The sequence below is a fragment of the Scatophagus argus genome, chromosome 15 (assembly GCF_020382885.2).
Source record: "Scatophagus argus isolate fScaArg1 chromosome 15, fScaArg1.pri, whole genome shotgun sequence".
In the NCBI taxonomy this organism is placed as follows: Eukaryota; Metazoa; Chordata; class Actinopteri; family Scatophagidae; genus Scatophagus; species Scatophagus argus.
Window position 1 is genome coordinate 13,247,409 of NC_058507.1, and position 16,442 is coordinate 13,263,850.

Genomic DNA, 16,442 nt, shown 5'->3' on the forward strand with positions numbered 1-16,442 from the left:
AGGACATGCTAAAGTCTGTCTACCTTTAACATGTTTCTGGATCGTTTCACTATTTGAAAGCACAGATGGAGATGACAGATTTCCTTTTGTCTTCAGAAATGTGTAACAATGCAGCACAAGACTTGTATATACAGAACGGCTTTGAAGCACATGCAGTTCTCAGGTTTTTCAAGCCAGCACTCGCAAACGCCCATATGAAAAAGAAAACCCGTGTATGAATATCATGAAAGACAAAGTGGATGCCCATGTGACCTGCTTCTATTACCCAGCTGACAGCATCTCATTCATACAAGCATGGCCTAAGCACATTACATTTATCCTGCTCTATCTTCGGCTGCTTCCTCTTGTTGTGTGAACGCCTGTTTTATGTACACTGCTCAATCTGTTATGAAGCACGATGGAGGTCTTCTGCAATATTTCTCCCAAAGAAAAGTCATGTTCAATAAAAAAAAAAAACTACATTAATAAAGCACATAATTTCAGCTTTTACCAAGAGGTTCTCTGCCAAACGAACCTCCCTTTTCCACGTTTTCCCCCAGGTCCTCGCTGCTGCCCAGTCTGAACAATGTCAGTATTATGTTCTCCTGGGCAAAGAGAAATGAGAGCTGAGGGCTTTGAAACAAATAGAAAAAGGTAGCTAACGAAGAGATTGACGTTCTTTGTTAGTGCTCTCCATTGAAAGTCATCACAGGGACCAATTCACATGGATCACTTAAAATTCTACTGGCGAGGCTAAGAATACACTGTTGATACTGACTTATAATGAGAGCCCTACATTCTGGTGTAATGATACTGTTTGACTTTCTAATAGATACACTTGAACTCTGAACCTTCACTCACTCGGCAGTGACAAGGGAGTTGCTTTCAACTCAATGGTTGCAAATGTCTCTAGGGATGTTCGTGCTGACAGGTAAACGTGTAGAATTTGTTCCCATTGGAAAACATTGAGTGTGTGTTTAATAGCTTCAAAATGTTCATATCGCAGTTATACACCGAAAACAATCATGGTAATGAAGCTCTCGAAAGCAGCAAGTTGCCTGGAGATGAACAAATCGAACTCAAACGTTCTTTGTCAAAAATGCACGTGTAGGACCTACAAGTTGTTTGCCTCAGTGTAATTACAAGACTTGGATATTATTGTTACTATGACCCTGTGCTTTGTAAGAAACTCTGCAGTGTAATGCAGTTATATTTCTGTTCTGCATTTGAAAGATGATAGGAGTGGCTTGGTTGTCATGCCAGAGTTTTCAAAGGACTCTTTGTGTAGAAGCTTCGGTCATAGCCAGAGACATCCTCCTGGTATTTATTCTAGAGTTCCTCCAGATGCTGCAAATTGTATCATATTGGCCCACATTAAAGCCCACTTTCATAACATGGATAGCTTCACAACATGGATCTTCAGTGACTCTCAACCAGGGTTATAGACCTCCGCGTGCCCCAGGGAGTACTTCTGCAGATGCTGTACAACTTTCTTATACTTCGGCAATATGAGAAAGATTACTGAACAGCTCAAGTATTTTATTCAAAAATATATACACGTAGTAAGTGAAAGTACGATTTCAACTTTTTGTGTAATTAATAATGTTAAATAATAGAAGCAATCTGACAATCAGAAACTGTAATGAGTCTTTTTTTTTACCACAATTTTTGACAAACAATTAATCCTGAAAATAACTGGCAGACCATTAAATAATGAGAATAATTGTTGGTGACAATTCCAGTTAAAAACCAAATCAAATGAAGACATTTGGAACATGATAAGCAGTGTTGAATGAACTTGAGTTCATTTGACTGGACTGTGACAGTGGAGCTGGGGACCACTGCTCACACATATACAACATGAGCCTTAAAACTTGATAGAGAAACAGATTGAAATGCTGATTGATACTATAGAAACAGCTGAACTGCAGCCAGCTGCTCACTCACACGGGCTACCGAGCAGATAGCTCTCATGGACTGGTCTGTGCATGCCCTGGTCACCTTCAAGGATGCTGGGGGACGATTGGTCATGATCTACGACACCGACACCAGCCAGGCAACGTGCCTGGGGTGGACTGAGACTGTTGGACAGTCATAAGACAAGTGCAGCCTTTCGTCTCTAATTAGATTTCTCATGGGTTGCAAAATGAGCTGTAATCAGCTGTGGCGTTCAGCCCAAGTCTCCACACGTGATGTTTCCTTGGAAATCTGAAAAGAGGACATCAATGTCTCTTCAAAGTGTTCATTCAGTAACCGTTGTTTTCCCACTAAAATTTCTCTTTTAAGACGTTTGTACTGCACATCTCTGCTGTGGTGGGAAGGAGAATGAATGGGGCAGACTACTGCTGTATGTTTTGGATGGCAGTCCTGTGAGTGGTGATGGTGTTCGGGGACCATTCATGAGAGAGACAGGCGTGCATCTTTGTGGGCTGAATGAAAGAAGGGAGCCAACTCTCTTTGGGTTGTTTAAGATCTTATGGGAGAAGAGAAATGTGTTGTTTCCAGACAGTCAGAGGGAAAGTGATGATGCAGCATGGATGAGAGGAGGAGATGAATGGGATCTGTTACATAACTTGACCAGTTTTCCAAGATTTCAGACTGAGTTTGAACTGTAAACTTCCCATTTAACAAATTGCCAGGATGCACATTTTGCATATTTTAATCTCTGCAGCATTGTAAATTGAATTCAAAGTGCTTCACACTGAAATAATAAGTGCAGGCCAATACAATCATTTAATTCATATCACCATATAATAGACTACATTAACTTAAACAACCCAGTAATCAGTGCTGTGGAGAAAAACATCTGGTTTCTACATTTTTATGATATTGTAGAAGCCTGTCAATTCAAATTCAAATTGAAAGTAACTATTAACGCAGCTGCATTCATGATCATTCCAGTAGTTTCGTTCAAAGGACCCACAGAAGAAGACACACGGTAACATGATGTAACTTGGCAGAGAAAGTGCGTGTGGGCACATGGACCGAGCGGTGCAGTGAGTGAAGCAACAATACAGCCGACAAGGGGGAGTTTCTTCTCGCAAAGCGCATGCAATCCCTACAAAAATTCCCGGTGACTTCAGATCCAAGGAGGTGGTGATATTCATGGGAGCACGATTCAAACTCTCTCACTTGGAGTAGGAGACCAGCTTCAGCAGCCCTGGAGCCAGCGCGCTGCTCTCTTTGCGCCTCTTTTAAACTGAAACAGATGGATTAGTGTTTGTGTAAAATAACATTTTTTCAGCACTGGAAGGAGAAAAGGTTCGAGTTTCTCACTTTGGACTGACGTTAGGTGCTGATTTGACAACCTGAAGACATTCTGCGCAAAGTCTTACCTGGACATTATGAAGACGTATCCAGGCTTTTTTCATTCTTGGGAGAGGATGCCATCTTGCTGAACTCGTGTAACCTCGTCGAGGATTTTTAAAAGTTTATTCATATTTCAGTGGCTCTCGCTAAAACTGTAACGCGATCTGCGCTTTTACGCGGTAGTTTCAAAACTTTGCATGGCCAAAATGGACTGTGCAGGGTTTGTTTTTTTAGTGGTTTTGACTGTTGCACTGATGCAAATTGGTGACAGCCGAAAAGACACAACAGGTGGGATGAAAGATATTGCAGGGGCAGGCCGGGCGGTATGGGACCAGCAGCAGTCCCCGGAGAGCAGTCAAGGTCACTCGCCGAGCGGACCAGAGGACGGCGCATCCTCCAGCCTATCCGTTGAAACCTCTCCTGGGTCCAGCCACTCTAAAATCCTGGTCCGCCTTCCCAGGGGCACATCTTCCCATGGGGATGGCAGGCACACATCCATAGCAGCACCAGTTCATGCAGCAGGCGCCTCCAATGAAGATTCCGTCTCTGCGCGGCGCACCGTCAGACAAGCCGCCAGCCAGCAGCACAGAACCAAAGTGAACCGCAGGCAGAGCAGCAAGCTCAGCTCTGCCAGCACAAGGAGACTTGCTGGGTAAGAATGACAGCCATGTGTTCTACAATCTACTATAAAAATATTTATAAAAATGTTACTTTATCCTTTCTTTCCCTGGCTCTTCAAACACTCGGTTTCCGTGTACGAGGAGTAGCCTGCTTTTCAAGGAATTTGTGTGACCTATTTTACTGTACATGAGTCCATGTGGTTTACTGTAAAGTGGTGGTGGCCCACTTTAGCAGAACCTCTCTTCCTGTAAGGCGAACCAAGAGATGATGTAACATAACAACTCAGAAAATGGCTACAAAGTGTTGTTCCATATCAGTACAATGCTGTTTGGATATAATGCATGAAACGGTCATCCAGAGTTGTACTTCATCTAAATCGGAATTTCTGTAACATATGTATTTTGTCATCAAGGTCATTACAGGACATGGAATAATAGCCGAGGTTAAACACTGTGCTGATTAAAGGGATGATAGTGAAAGCTTATAATGAACAGCAAATGTATATGAATGGGTGAACTGCATTTGAACTGTTTTGAGACTAATGCAACACTGCATTATCACCCTTTCCTCCCATTACAGCACATTACAGTATACTTAAATCGTAGTAGGAGAGTGGCTGCAGACTACTTCAATGTGTTTGCCCCAGTTTTGTGCTGTTGCCTGTGGCCAAGTACTGTAGTGGCTCAATCTGAACCTTTGGCTGGTGAACTCTTCCAAATTTGCTTTTTGATCAGAAACACCTGTTTCTTCAATGGCCCTCTAAATGCCCCCCCCCCCCCCCCCTTGTTGTTATCTCTGTTAAACTCCAAACAGGACGATGGGTTGTTTACATATTAAAACCCTTTTCTTTTTGTTAAATGAACCCTCGTGCATCCAGGCCTGTTTGTTCCATAGGGACAAAGCACAGGAGGGGACAGTGTTTACATAATAATATAATAAGAGGGGGGGGTTGTTTGGGTCATTTTGGGTTGCAGACACTGAAATATAAAAGAAATATCTCTTTTGTGTGTCATAACAGATTCTCTTGCATTTAGGAAATGGATTATTTATGGTCAATTTATGGGAAACACTTTACAAGCAATGGGAAGGATCTGCCAATTGGTTCACCATCTGTCGACAAACATATGACGTGTTCTCACTTGCCTTAAGTTCAAACTACGATAAAACCCAGGAGGAAATGGATTAATTGACTATACATTTCAGTTCACACACCGAGTGTGCCCCCAGTTCACCTGCCAGCTAGTGAAACTTTCTTCTGTTAATTTGGCTTTGCAGGACCCTGAAAACTGATGCTCACCACTTAACACACTAGAAAAATGATGGACAGGCTTATTGTCCACTTAGGCTGTATCTGCATTTTATTGACTCTGTCCAGGGAATAAATGTGTTATACTGTTCACCCTTAACATGCCCTGATCCATCCCACCTTAAAACAACACTTCTCAACATATCAGTCAGTTACACTTATACACGGTTGAATTGAGATGCTTTCTATTTAAAGCAGTGCATAAAGAAAATAGCTGCCTGGAGTATGAGATCCAACATGCTTTATTGCAGCATGGGATGAATGCCTTGCTTGACATTGCCAAAAAAACATCGTCCAGCATGGAATGAATGGGCTTCTTTGAGTGTGAAAGTAGCATAAAGGTGGTGCTATGAAGCTCTGCGAGAACATTAAAGTCATATGTGATTGAACACTTTGATTCATTAGTTTCAGATGAATCATCCGCTGCTTGTAGAGAAAGTGCTTTCATGACACACTTCCTCTTGGAATTCCCGCTCAGCTTACTCTTTTACTGTACCCCACGGCACTGGCAGCACTGGGTTCACTTAACTCTCCTTTGCATTGATGTTGACTCAGTATGACTCCCCTTCTGTTTTCAGTGCACCTGTCAGACGTTTGACTGGTTCAGATAGCTCAGTTGTGAAATAATACTCCACTGCCTCGTGTCGGGGTTTAAATAAAAACATAACTAGGTGTGAACATGGTGTCATATTTTAACCCGGGGTATGATCCTCATTATGTTGTATAAAGTTCTCAATTACACACATATATATCCCCTGATGGAATCTGAATTTGATGACTGATGTCTTTGGCACAGGTCTGGCCTGATGTGTTTGATTTATGAGTCTGCTAAGCCTACCAGTGGGCCCAAACAACTGCATGTTATCCCTGTGACGCCTCAGTAACACTTGCAGTCTCAAATGAGTGCAATCCAACTGAGGTCAATGAGTCAATTCCTGTTATCTTCTCAAATCACCATGAGTCAGACATCCACTTACTGTAATATCTTGTGAAAAGATGATGGGGCACAGATCCATGCCAGCGCGTTGACTGTTGCCCTTAAGTTGCTCTTGCGGTCTGGTGCCTTTTCATCTATCCCACTGCAAAAATTGGCCCGCGCTGCAAGTGCGGATTAAAGAGTGCAAAGAATCCAGTTATAACTGTTTAAAACTTGTCATCTCTCATTTGCTCAGCGATTTACAGAAGATGCAGGGTGCTTTTCATGTCCTGTGTGTTTCGCATAATCCTCTCAAGGCTCAGATAACTGTGTATCCACTCTGGACTCTCGCATAACAGTAAGAGGGACTTGTGGGTCCACATTCAGATAGAGTTTCCTGACTTGCCCTGAAATTTGTATCCATGAAAATGCAATTATAGAGCAATCTCCAAGGTGTTCATATCAATAGGCCATCCACATCAGACTGATCTGAATCTATAAAAGCTTGCACAATCAGATCAGTTTGTCATGGAAAGGTTTGAGGCCTTTCACCCTCTCTGTTATTGCTCCATGAATTATAAAGAGGCCCTCTATATTGATGTATCTGTGAAACAGTACTATCAGTGTCTCATTTCACCCTGGTGTCTGTATCTATGTCTTCATATGTCTTCAGGCCTAATGTCTGTGGAGGTCAGCAGTGCTGCTCAGGCTGGGCTTTGGCACCAGGAACCAATCGCTGCATAAAACGTGAGTAAAAAACTGGATTGTCCTATAAATATATGTAATCTGCCTGAACTCTTCATTCCGCTACTAGATACAACAATTTTGTTGCAAAGCCATACATGTTTGTGAAGTGTTGAAGCAGCACACTGACATTCATTACATATACTAGAGCTAGTAAAGTTCGCAGACAGAGAGGTTTTACAATTATACGCACATAGACTGAAAAATAACATAGTAAATGGCTACTAATGACTATCCTGTCAAGTGGAATTGGCCAATGAAAGTTTTCCTAGGGCGTTATTGCCCCCATGGTCATGTTCATCATGTGGTGTTTGCCTTTTCTTTTCATGTAAGATCCTTGCATGGAAATTACCACCACTTAGCACTTGGCTCTCTTTTTGACACAAGCCCCTTATTATGGGTGGAACTGCTTCTTCTTTTATTTGACCACAGCAGTATTGGATATCCTAAGTGCCAGATAATTAAAAGAGGAATAGAAGACACGGCCTGTGAATGAATAGTCATTCGCCATCGCTTTAAATGCAGTATTGACAAGAAAAAATCTTACAGCATTAATAATCTTGTCTTGAACCTGTAAGCAGACTGTTTAGAGAAACAGGGCTGGTAGGACAGTTTTATCATTGAAGTCTTCTTGATAAGGGGGGGATAAAGTTCAGTACAGAAATGGCTACAGCTTATACCAAGTCTACTCTTTGCATGTCATGTTTCAATCTCACTTTTATGACCTCCATTGTTTGCTGCAGGCTGAAATAACAGGCTGGAATGGGAGCTTTTTTAGAGTGAGTTATCTTTAAATTTCACAAGTGAAGTAAAATCCACACAGCTGGTATTTATTCACTAACACACTTGTCTTGTGCTTTTCCTATCTCCTACTATCTGTCTATCTGTCTATCTATCTATCTATCTATCTATCTATCTATCTATCTATCTATCTATCTATCTATCTATCTATCTATCTATCTATACTTTTTTTGACTTGTTTACTGTTTTCCCTGTTGTCAGCCTCCTAATTAGATCTCCTTCCCTCCTGTCCAGTGAAAAGCCTCCTTCCACTTTTTCTCAAGCCCCAGCTAAAGGCACACTTACCAAGGTGTAAATTACATCTAACATGGAGCTGCAGTTACCCATATTAAAAGAGTAAATACTTTTAATCTGCCAGAAAGTAACAGGTTCAGTCTAACGTGAGTGTGTTAAACAAGGCGGTGCATCTTAGCAGGCCAGGGGTATGTCCGACCATCTGGACCCTCTTACAGCTTGGCCCTCACCCAGGGCTGACTGGAGGCTGTGCTATCATCAGCTGAGTGAAGCCCCACGGCCGGCAAGGTGCCAACACAAAGGCCCCAGACTGGAGCTTGGACTGGAAGCCCCACGTAGAAGACCTCCGTGGAGGAAAACAGGCTCAGGCTATCTTTATTCCATTCCCGCCTGAGACCCAGGCTGCTTTATTAGGAAATGGCAGCATGAGAAAACATGCTCACAGTGGGGGAAAGAAAAGGAACAAACCTGTCGAGCGGGAGCATAAGTAAAAACATAACGTGGCTGAGCTGCGTCTAGGAAATTTTCACTGAAGGGATTGAAGTAATGTCTAATATTAAAAGTGTCAGCTGCAGGCTTCACCCGCGAGGCTGGATTGGGTGTCTAGAGTTATGGCTTCCTAACAATACCTCCTTGTTCAATTGGGTTGAGCTCAGAGCAAATATATGACAGGAATTGGATCACTAGTTGTCCAGGGAGTGCGCCTACATGTCTTTAGAAATGTGTTTATAAAATGGTCTACGTCTGGGTCTCTGTGGGTCTGGTTGGAGATTGTTGTCTGGCTTTCTGAAGACGCAGTCCTGGCAGGACTGGTGCTGACTGTCTATGTTTTGAGCTTCAGGATGTATGGTTAGCAGACTTGCTTGTGTATCAAAGTGAATTCCATGTGCTTAAAATAGCCGTGTGATAGAGCATTTTTGTCCATTAGGAGGAACAGAACATTTCCACTGCTGCGTCATGTTTATTTCTCTTCTAGTTAAGTTAACTGCTGTAATTAGAGATGAAACTTAATAGGTTTTTTTATGACTATGGTTTTACTCAACTAATATTAGTTTCATTAATGGTGGCCAGGAACCAAAGGCACACGTGTATATTGTGTTTGGCTAGTAAAGTGAGGCCAGGTGTAAGCTTGGCTGCACTTTCATCTGTTTACTTGAGAGCAGGATGGAAGCTCCCATCGAGCTGAATGGAGCATCTTGTTTTTAGGACAGCACTTATTCTTATTCCCCACTGTGTTGAGATTCACATGTGTTCACAGTCACAGCCCAGCAGTAGTCCTCCTGTCAGAATTATAATACAAAACTGTCCATCAGCTACATTACTGTTAGGAGTGTCTTGACACAAAAACTGCAATTGAACTGAAATGATCATGCTGCAGATGGTCAGATCAGTTTCTTCAGCCTATACGCAAATCCCTTTGGAAAATCTTCTACTGGTCCTTGTGGAATCTAATAGCATTTTGAAATGCTTAACCAAGATATCAACACATCATTCATAAAATATACCAGTAATAGTAAGGCGTGGGAATGTTGCACACCTGACAGTAATTACCCAAATATGAAAACAGCAAGTTGGTTCAGTAAAATTTGTACCATCAGTTTGTATTGGGAACAGCCCCTGAAATTTGTTTACAAAATAGTAAGCTACTTAGTTGTAGAATTAGCATGGAAGTTTGAATTGCTGACAAGTTTCAGGATAACTACGGTAACCCTCAATTAAGTGTATTGTGCATCAGTGTGGAATTACTGTTTTGAGGTTTTGATTTCCAACTTTTCTTGGAAAGAAGTAAGTAACTTCTAAACCCGGGGTTACCGGAGCGTAGATTCAAATTTTTTGCATCTGCTTTCAGAGGCTTCGCTTTTATCTTTGCACCTTTGAATGTGACTTCAACTTATACCTGGTTGTAAAGGGACTCTTTAACAGGCTACCTGGAATTCCACAAACAGTCTAAGTATGTAGATACCTACAATAAGAGTCTGCATCCAAACTGTGCGTGTGTACTTACTGTGGATACGTGGAGCTTCAAGCTAAATGCTAGTGTCAGCATGCTAACATGCTCACATTCACATACTGATGTTTAGCAAGTGTCTTGTGTGAGGATAATAGCATTGGAAAATTAGCAAAAATAGCAACACAAAGAACAGTTGAGGATGTGGGAGTGTGGTTGTTTTGCAGATGTTAGTCATAAACAAATAGTTAATATATTTTGTAGACCCATCTGTCAACAGACTAACTTTGCCATCCATTCTTGCAGTTGTAAAAAGGCTCATACTGACAGACACATGGTCGACTTGGGGGTGGGTCCCCTTAAAATGGAGCTATAACATCTGAGTTATGTAATAAAACAGTTTCACTCTTAACCAGGATTTGTAACTATTTTGCCATAAATGCATCACAACTTTATGCGCAGTAGTGACCAACTTCATAGGGCTAGTACCTTATTTATTTTTTTCACCCCTTCCCCTAAAAGAGCCTAAGCCCGCTACTGCTGACAAGGTCACTATGCATGAGAGTTATGTTGTGTTGCTCTGGCTTCTCCAGTTGACATGGCTGTTTTAGTAATTGGATTAATGGCATGGCCTGCCACACACAGAGTTAATGTGCAGAAAAACATGGAATATTTCAGACCAGGGGACAGTGGGAAAACCCCCCTGCAGCATATCCCAGAACTGACTTTGTATTTAACCTAAGCTCATAGCGCTCCCCAAAGTGCAGGTTTTTACATTCTGAAGCCCAGTTCATTTCACCACATTATATACATTATTTTGGCGAAAGCACTCAGTACATATGGCAACATGCTGCCATATGTACAGCCAGAGGCCCTTAATTTAAACCTGTTGCTGTCTTCGAGAGCGCAGATGAAAGGTGCATCACTCACGTGGAGGAATAAAGTTGTTTTCAGTCTCGTAAGCAGTTGGTGATTGACAGATTGAAATGTGGTAGAGAGGAGTTTCTTTTTGATTGCTATCCAGCTTTCTTTGACCTGCTGTGCTGCTCAGAACCCCATCCCAAACCAAAAATAACTCCTCATGCCGAACGTCTCTCTCTCTCTCTCTCTCTCTTGTTCTGTTACTTATCTTTCCCATCACAATGTGACTTTTCCTCCCTTTCCATGCAAAAAACAATATAGCATGTAGCAGGTTGTTGAGTGTAGTTTCACTAATTCCATCATGTTCCCAGTGTAGTTTGAGTAGGAATAAAGCCCTCCTTTTAAGTCATGCTAAGGGTTCTTTTTATGAAATAATAGTATATTAATCAAAAAAGTATAAATCTAATTTGTTTCTGTTATTTGTTGAATTACTTATCACAGTTGCTTTTCAGATTTAAACCTGATCTCGTGTGTGAAACACATTTAATGGCTTTTTTTCTCTCTCTCTCTCTTTTTCGCTGCAACATGTGTGATGCAGCTGGTAAAGTATCAAGGCCGTACACGTGTGAACGTTTTCTGACCTCCAAAACAGTACCCAAAAATGTAGATTCACCATCTTCAAATAATAGATACAAGCCGTCTCACTTTGCCTTTTTGCCCCCATGACACACAGCAGAATATGCACATTCTGTACACTGGACCAGATCCTACTGTTAGATTTGTCCTCAGCACTTAGACAAAAACAACTTCAAGAAGTTGGCTCAAAGACTTTGCACATCAATATTGTGGCATTTTGCTATTCCACTAGTCACATATGTGTGTTTTTAACGGCAGAAAAGAGATTTATTGTGCATAACAAATGTTTGAACTGCACCATATAGGGGTTATAGCATGTGCGCTTCACAGGATGGTATATGACATGCAGCTTGGGGTCATGAGCCACAGTACATGATGCAGTGTGAGTCCCCACAACACCAATAGCTTTGTTAAAGGCATTAATTTTAGCATTAATTATTATTTTTTTTAAAGTTTATATAGATATGATGAATCAAAATCCTGTGGAAAATGTGCAGCTTTTAATCAACATCCCACAGGTAGCTGCAAAATTGAGAGTTTACTCCTTAGTTTAAATGATAGCGGTGAATTTAATGATAAGCAAGAGTAATTAAATCATTAAATTTGCCATTATGCACTAGTGAGGCATTCAAATTAGAAATTATAAAAAAGAAGAACCTTTAACTTCACAATGGTTGAAATAAAGATACCTCACACCAGCATCATGAGCAGCATCATCTGTTTTACAAGAACAGGAAATGGTTTTTAAAATGCTGGCGTTTCAGGCAGCGTCATTGAAATTACTACTGCACAGTCAGCCACAGAGCCATCCTCAGCTTTATATGTTATGTGTGGAGTTGTGGGGGTTGCAGAGTTCACAGTTCAGGGGCTCCCTTGGCAGCCCTGTAGAGAGTTATGGCCCATTAGACAGATCCTGTAATCAATACACACCCCATCATCCCAAAACCCTTCATTAACATAGAGACTGGACAGCTCGCTCTTACTCTGTCTCTCCAAACCAGGAGTGCTGCTTTCCCCACTCCAGCTGGTGTGTCTGTTTGAAGGTTGCAATTGGGTCCTGTTTTGGCCTCCTGTGCCACATGTTTTTCTAATTGCTACTATAGACTAAAGTGTGGTAAAAATGAGGTACTACTCAGCATCTGGACTGTAGACGTCTTCCTGTAGAGTTTCTTCTTTGTTTATTTGTACGTCTTTGTTCATGAGCTGTTTTGGAAATAATTAAGACAGTAGAACAAAAGTTGCCGTTGCAGAACTGAAAAAGAATTCTTCAGTAACTCGTGTTTGCTTCTCTTTCTCTGCTGGCATGATGCAAAAAGTGCATGTGCTCTGGTAGATCTCTAAGTAGTGAGTCTAAAAATCAAGACCAGTCTTGATTGACACATTAACAACAAGCGCCACTCTCCTTCAGTGACACACACACACGCTCAGAGGCCACAGTGTTGTTAGGGCAGCCCATAGTCAGCCATATATCATAGCACCCTTCTGCTTAAAGACCATATGGAAGTTGTTGGGATGTGATCGCTCAGGAGGATGGGGTTTGTGGCTTTTTGGTGAACACCAGGTCTCACAGAGTCAGCTTTACAAGTTGCGAGTACACGCCCCCAGATCCAGATTTCCTCCACAGAGCGCCCCAGAATGTGGCTCATTAGAAAGCTGAATGTGGGAGTTTTGAGTTTTGCGGTGGAGGCACAGTATAGCATGGCTAAAAGTAATGTACACAGTGTCATGGGTCAGCTGTAGGTTAACAAAATCCCCCCACAGAGCTGAGGTGGGTTAGGAGAATTAAAAGCTCTAACTACTGTATTGCACTGAAAAAACCTGTGCTGTGATTGAAAAATGTGCATCTATGACAGAACCATCTTAAACTGGTGAAACATTATCCTTGTAAGATTTACCACAAAGAGAAAATAATGGCTCAGCCAAACACTGTCAACGTCTTCCTCCTTTCTGGTCCTGATTAGAACAATAGAAAAGTTTTATTCTGAAGTTTAGAGTTACAGTAACGGCAGTTTGGTTGTAGGCAGCAAACCTTAGCATTTGGCAAGCCTGGAATGATAGCGCTTGCACTGGCACCCATGTGGAGATCACATGCTGTAAAGAGATTAACACTCACTTGAAATGATTTGCATTGAGAGGCAATTGTATTAACTGCTCAATAGACCATTTATTACTTCTTCAGTGAATCCTGAGTTCGGATGAGAGGCAAATTTTTAAGCTTGTCGCTCCTGGCTGCCTCCCACAATCTCAAACACTTGACCTATTTCATGAGATCTGTCAGGGTCTGTGGTGACTCCCAAAGAGAGAGACTCCTGCTGTCATCACAGGAGGTTTAGCAGACTGCATATTCAGTCACAAGAGTTTCACACTTGTCTATGATGTTCTGCACAGTTTAAATTCAATTATTTTAAAGGAAGTCAGAGCTTTTGCTACTTCACAAACACTACATCCACATGCACGTACGTTCATGTATTCTATTCAAGTATTAACACTATTATTACGACCTTATCTACCAGCATAGATTCAGAAATGGCCTCACTGCGACTGCAGTCAGAGGTAAGTTGCTGAAACCATTGTTACCAGTGCCATTTTATCTTTCAGTCTTGTTTCCCAACTTCCTGACTCTCAGTTACAGGATTTGAAAGGACCTTTAGTGAAGCCTTTTGTCATATTCCACTAAAATCTAATCTCCGGAGCAGCTCCCTGCCTCTAAATCTCATAATGGCACATAATGGGCTCAGCCTGTAGAGAGTTCTTCAGTCCAGGAAAGATCATTGCGATTATGCTTTCATTATCAATATTATTTTCAAAAATGTTACCTCTGGTGGCACTGTGGACCTGTGTAAAGTGAAGCAATTTCTCTACATGTTTATTGTAAGTTATGTCAGATATTGGTTTCACATGGCCCCTTGCTGAATGAAGAGACTGTAAAGATTTGATGGGTTGTGTTACTCAGAGTCAGACAGGGGGGAAGGTGAATCTCTGGTGGATTGTAATGAACTGGAAATGAGGTCTAAGTTGGAAATGAGAGTCCAGTGCAGGGGGGATGAGAATGGCAAATTTCCCTAAATATAATGCAAACCTAAGTTTATAACAGGTAACTGTAACCCACTAGAGAAATTATGAGCAATACTTAGCTCATTAAAGACCCCAGGGTTACTTTAATATATATGTACAGAATTGCTGTGTGATTGCCTCAAATGCAACCAAGAACTTTGACGCTAGAAATAAATTTGTTTTATATTACTAGAAAAGTAATCGCTTAACCCACAAGTGAATACTATTTGTGGAAAGATGGATACTTGCATTAACCATAGCCTCCAGGTATTTTTTTAGAGATGTTACTTAGGCTGTAAAATCCCCCTTAAACTATCCTTATGTAGCTTAAGTTTGGTGGGACTAGAAGGAGAAGAGGCTTTTTTTCATAAGTTTAAGACATTTTAGCAAAGCCCAAAGAAAATGCTTTTATATTAATTATGTGTTTTATTACTGAGTCGTCTGGTTCCGCATGTTTGTTGGGGAGGTTCAAAGCTGCCAACAACAGTCTAATCACCTCCTCTTTTCAGATGACTGGGTCTGGACACAATCTCCCAAAACTTGGCCAGTCTGTCTCGGTCATAATTAAGGCTGAAATGGCAATGCCAGGAATGTTTGCCATTTCTCCTCTTTTATTTCAGATGCATTCTCATTTTATTATTACTCTCGCAAAGTAATAATTGCTGCACATATTTGTGAAATGGATGGAATGTGAGGCAATTAGTTTTAATGATGTGCAAGACAAATCTGCATGACAGCAATTACTGTGACAATGTGTTCAACAGCCCAAAGGCAGGGCCCATAGACAACACAGACAGACAGTGACAGTGTATGCTCCAGCCACGCAACAAGCTTCATGTGGGGCTAATGTCACGCCCAGAGTCAGTGACCTGTCCACTCTATTGTCAGCACAGCGACACGTTTGTCTGGTGTCAGTTCTGTGGCTGAAAACGGGTCACACGTCACACGATTGAGCACATATCCCATCGTAAGTCAGCCGTGAGCCTTCATTTATTGGGTTATTTTTCTGCCTGGTGCTGTTGCTCATTTCAATTCAGACAGTTTATTTGAGGAGTGCAGTTTCACACATTACCGAGTTCTCTCCCTGCAGTATAATGTCACTGGAATCTGTGGCCTATTTGATCCGCCGCTTCATCCCCAAACTTGAGGTTAAACAGACTCCGGACAAGGCGGTGGCGCCCAGCCAGCCTGTACTTTAGCTCGATGATGTATTTAACTCCTTGCCAAACAGAGCTCGGGCAATTCCTATTTTATCCCATGATGGAAAATTCAGATCACATACCAAGTTACACAAATCCACAACCACATTTCTCTGAATGTGTATGCTTCATCAAAAAAAGGGGCTGCATTTTCCTCAGAGTAGTTAAAAGGAAACGCTTGAATGAATTAGTTGGTTTAAATAAAATTTACTTTACCACAATGCAGAAGAGAGTAGTGATTGTCTGATATTTAATCCTCAGTTCGTTAGTTACTCTCATCATACCACAGGTCGACGATGCCTAATGCGGTGGGCTCTCAATTAGCAAGAATTATGATCTGAGAAAGCTAAAACACAGAGCTCGATTTGGCTGTCGTTGTGGGAATACCTCTGTGGAAATACAGTTGCTACAGTTGTCATGTTTCCTTTTGTCACTTCAGTTATGAGCCCATGTCATGAGAAACAGCATTTTCTTGGTCCAGCATGCTTTCACTCACAACTAAAACAAACATTAAATGGCCCAGGGTCTGTGCAGTATCGCAATAACAGGAAGTGTGCTGCAGGTATAGCGTTGTTCACACTCAGGGGGGCCCTTTTTGACTGCCAGTTCTCCGCACTGCCAAGAGCTGTGGCAGTGTTCCTGCCTGCGATCCGTCAGCGTCCACAGCATCTGTGTCAATAGCATTCCATAGCCCTGTTGACAGAGTGCCGCTGTTTGCTTTAGCCACCACAGACCAGTGGCCTGATTTACTATTTGAGGACAATGTCATAAATCCTCAAGTGCTGTCTACTACATACATTTGTGTCACAAGATTGAGAGTTGGCTTAGTTCAAA

General features: G+C 41.7%; 1 protein-coding gene across 1 annotated transcript in view; it reads left to right on the forward strand.

The window, feature by feature from the left end:
• Positions 1-2,801: 2,801 nt before the first annotated feature.
• Positions 2,802-16,442, forward strand: part of LOC124071880 (latent-transforming growth factor beta-binding protein 2-like) — an 80,009-nt gene continuing 66,368 nt past the window's right edge. Inside the window, exons 1-2 of the mRNA XM_046412901.1 lie at positions 2,802-3,940; positions 6,805-6,878. Coding sequence (XP_046268857.1) covers positions 3,486-3,940; positions 6,805-6,878 — 529 coding nt within the window. The 5' untranslated portion in view covers positions 2,802-3,485. The remainder of the gene's footprint in view (positions 3,941-6,804; positions 6,879-16,442) is intronic.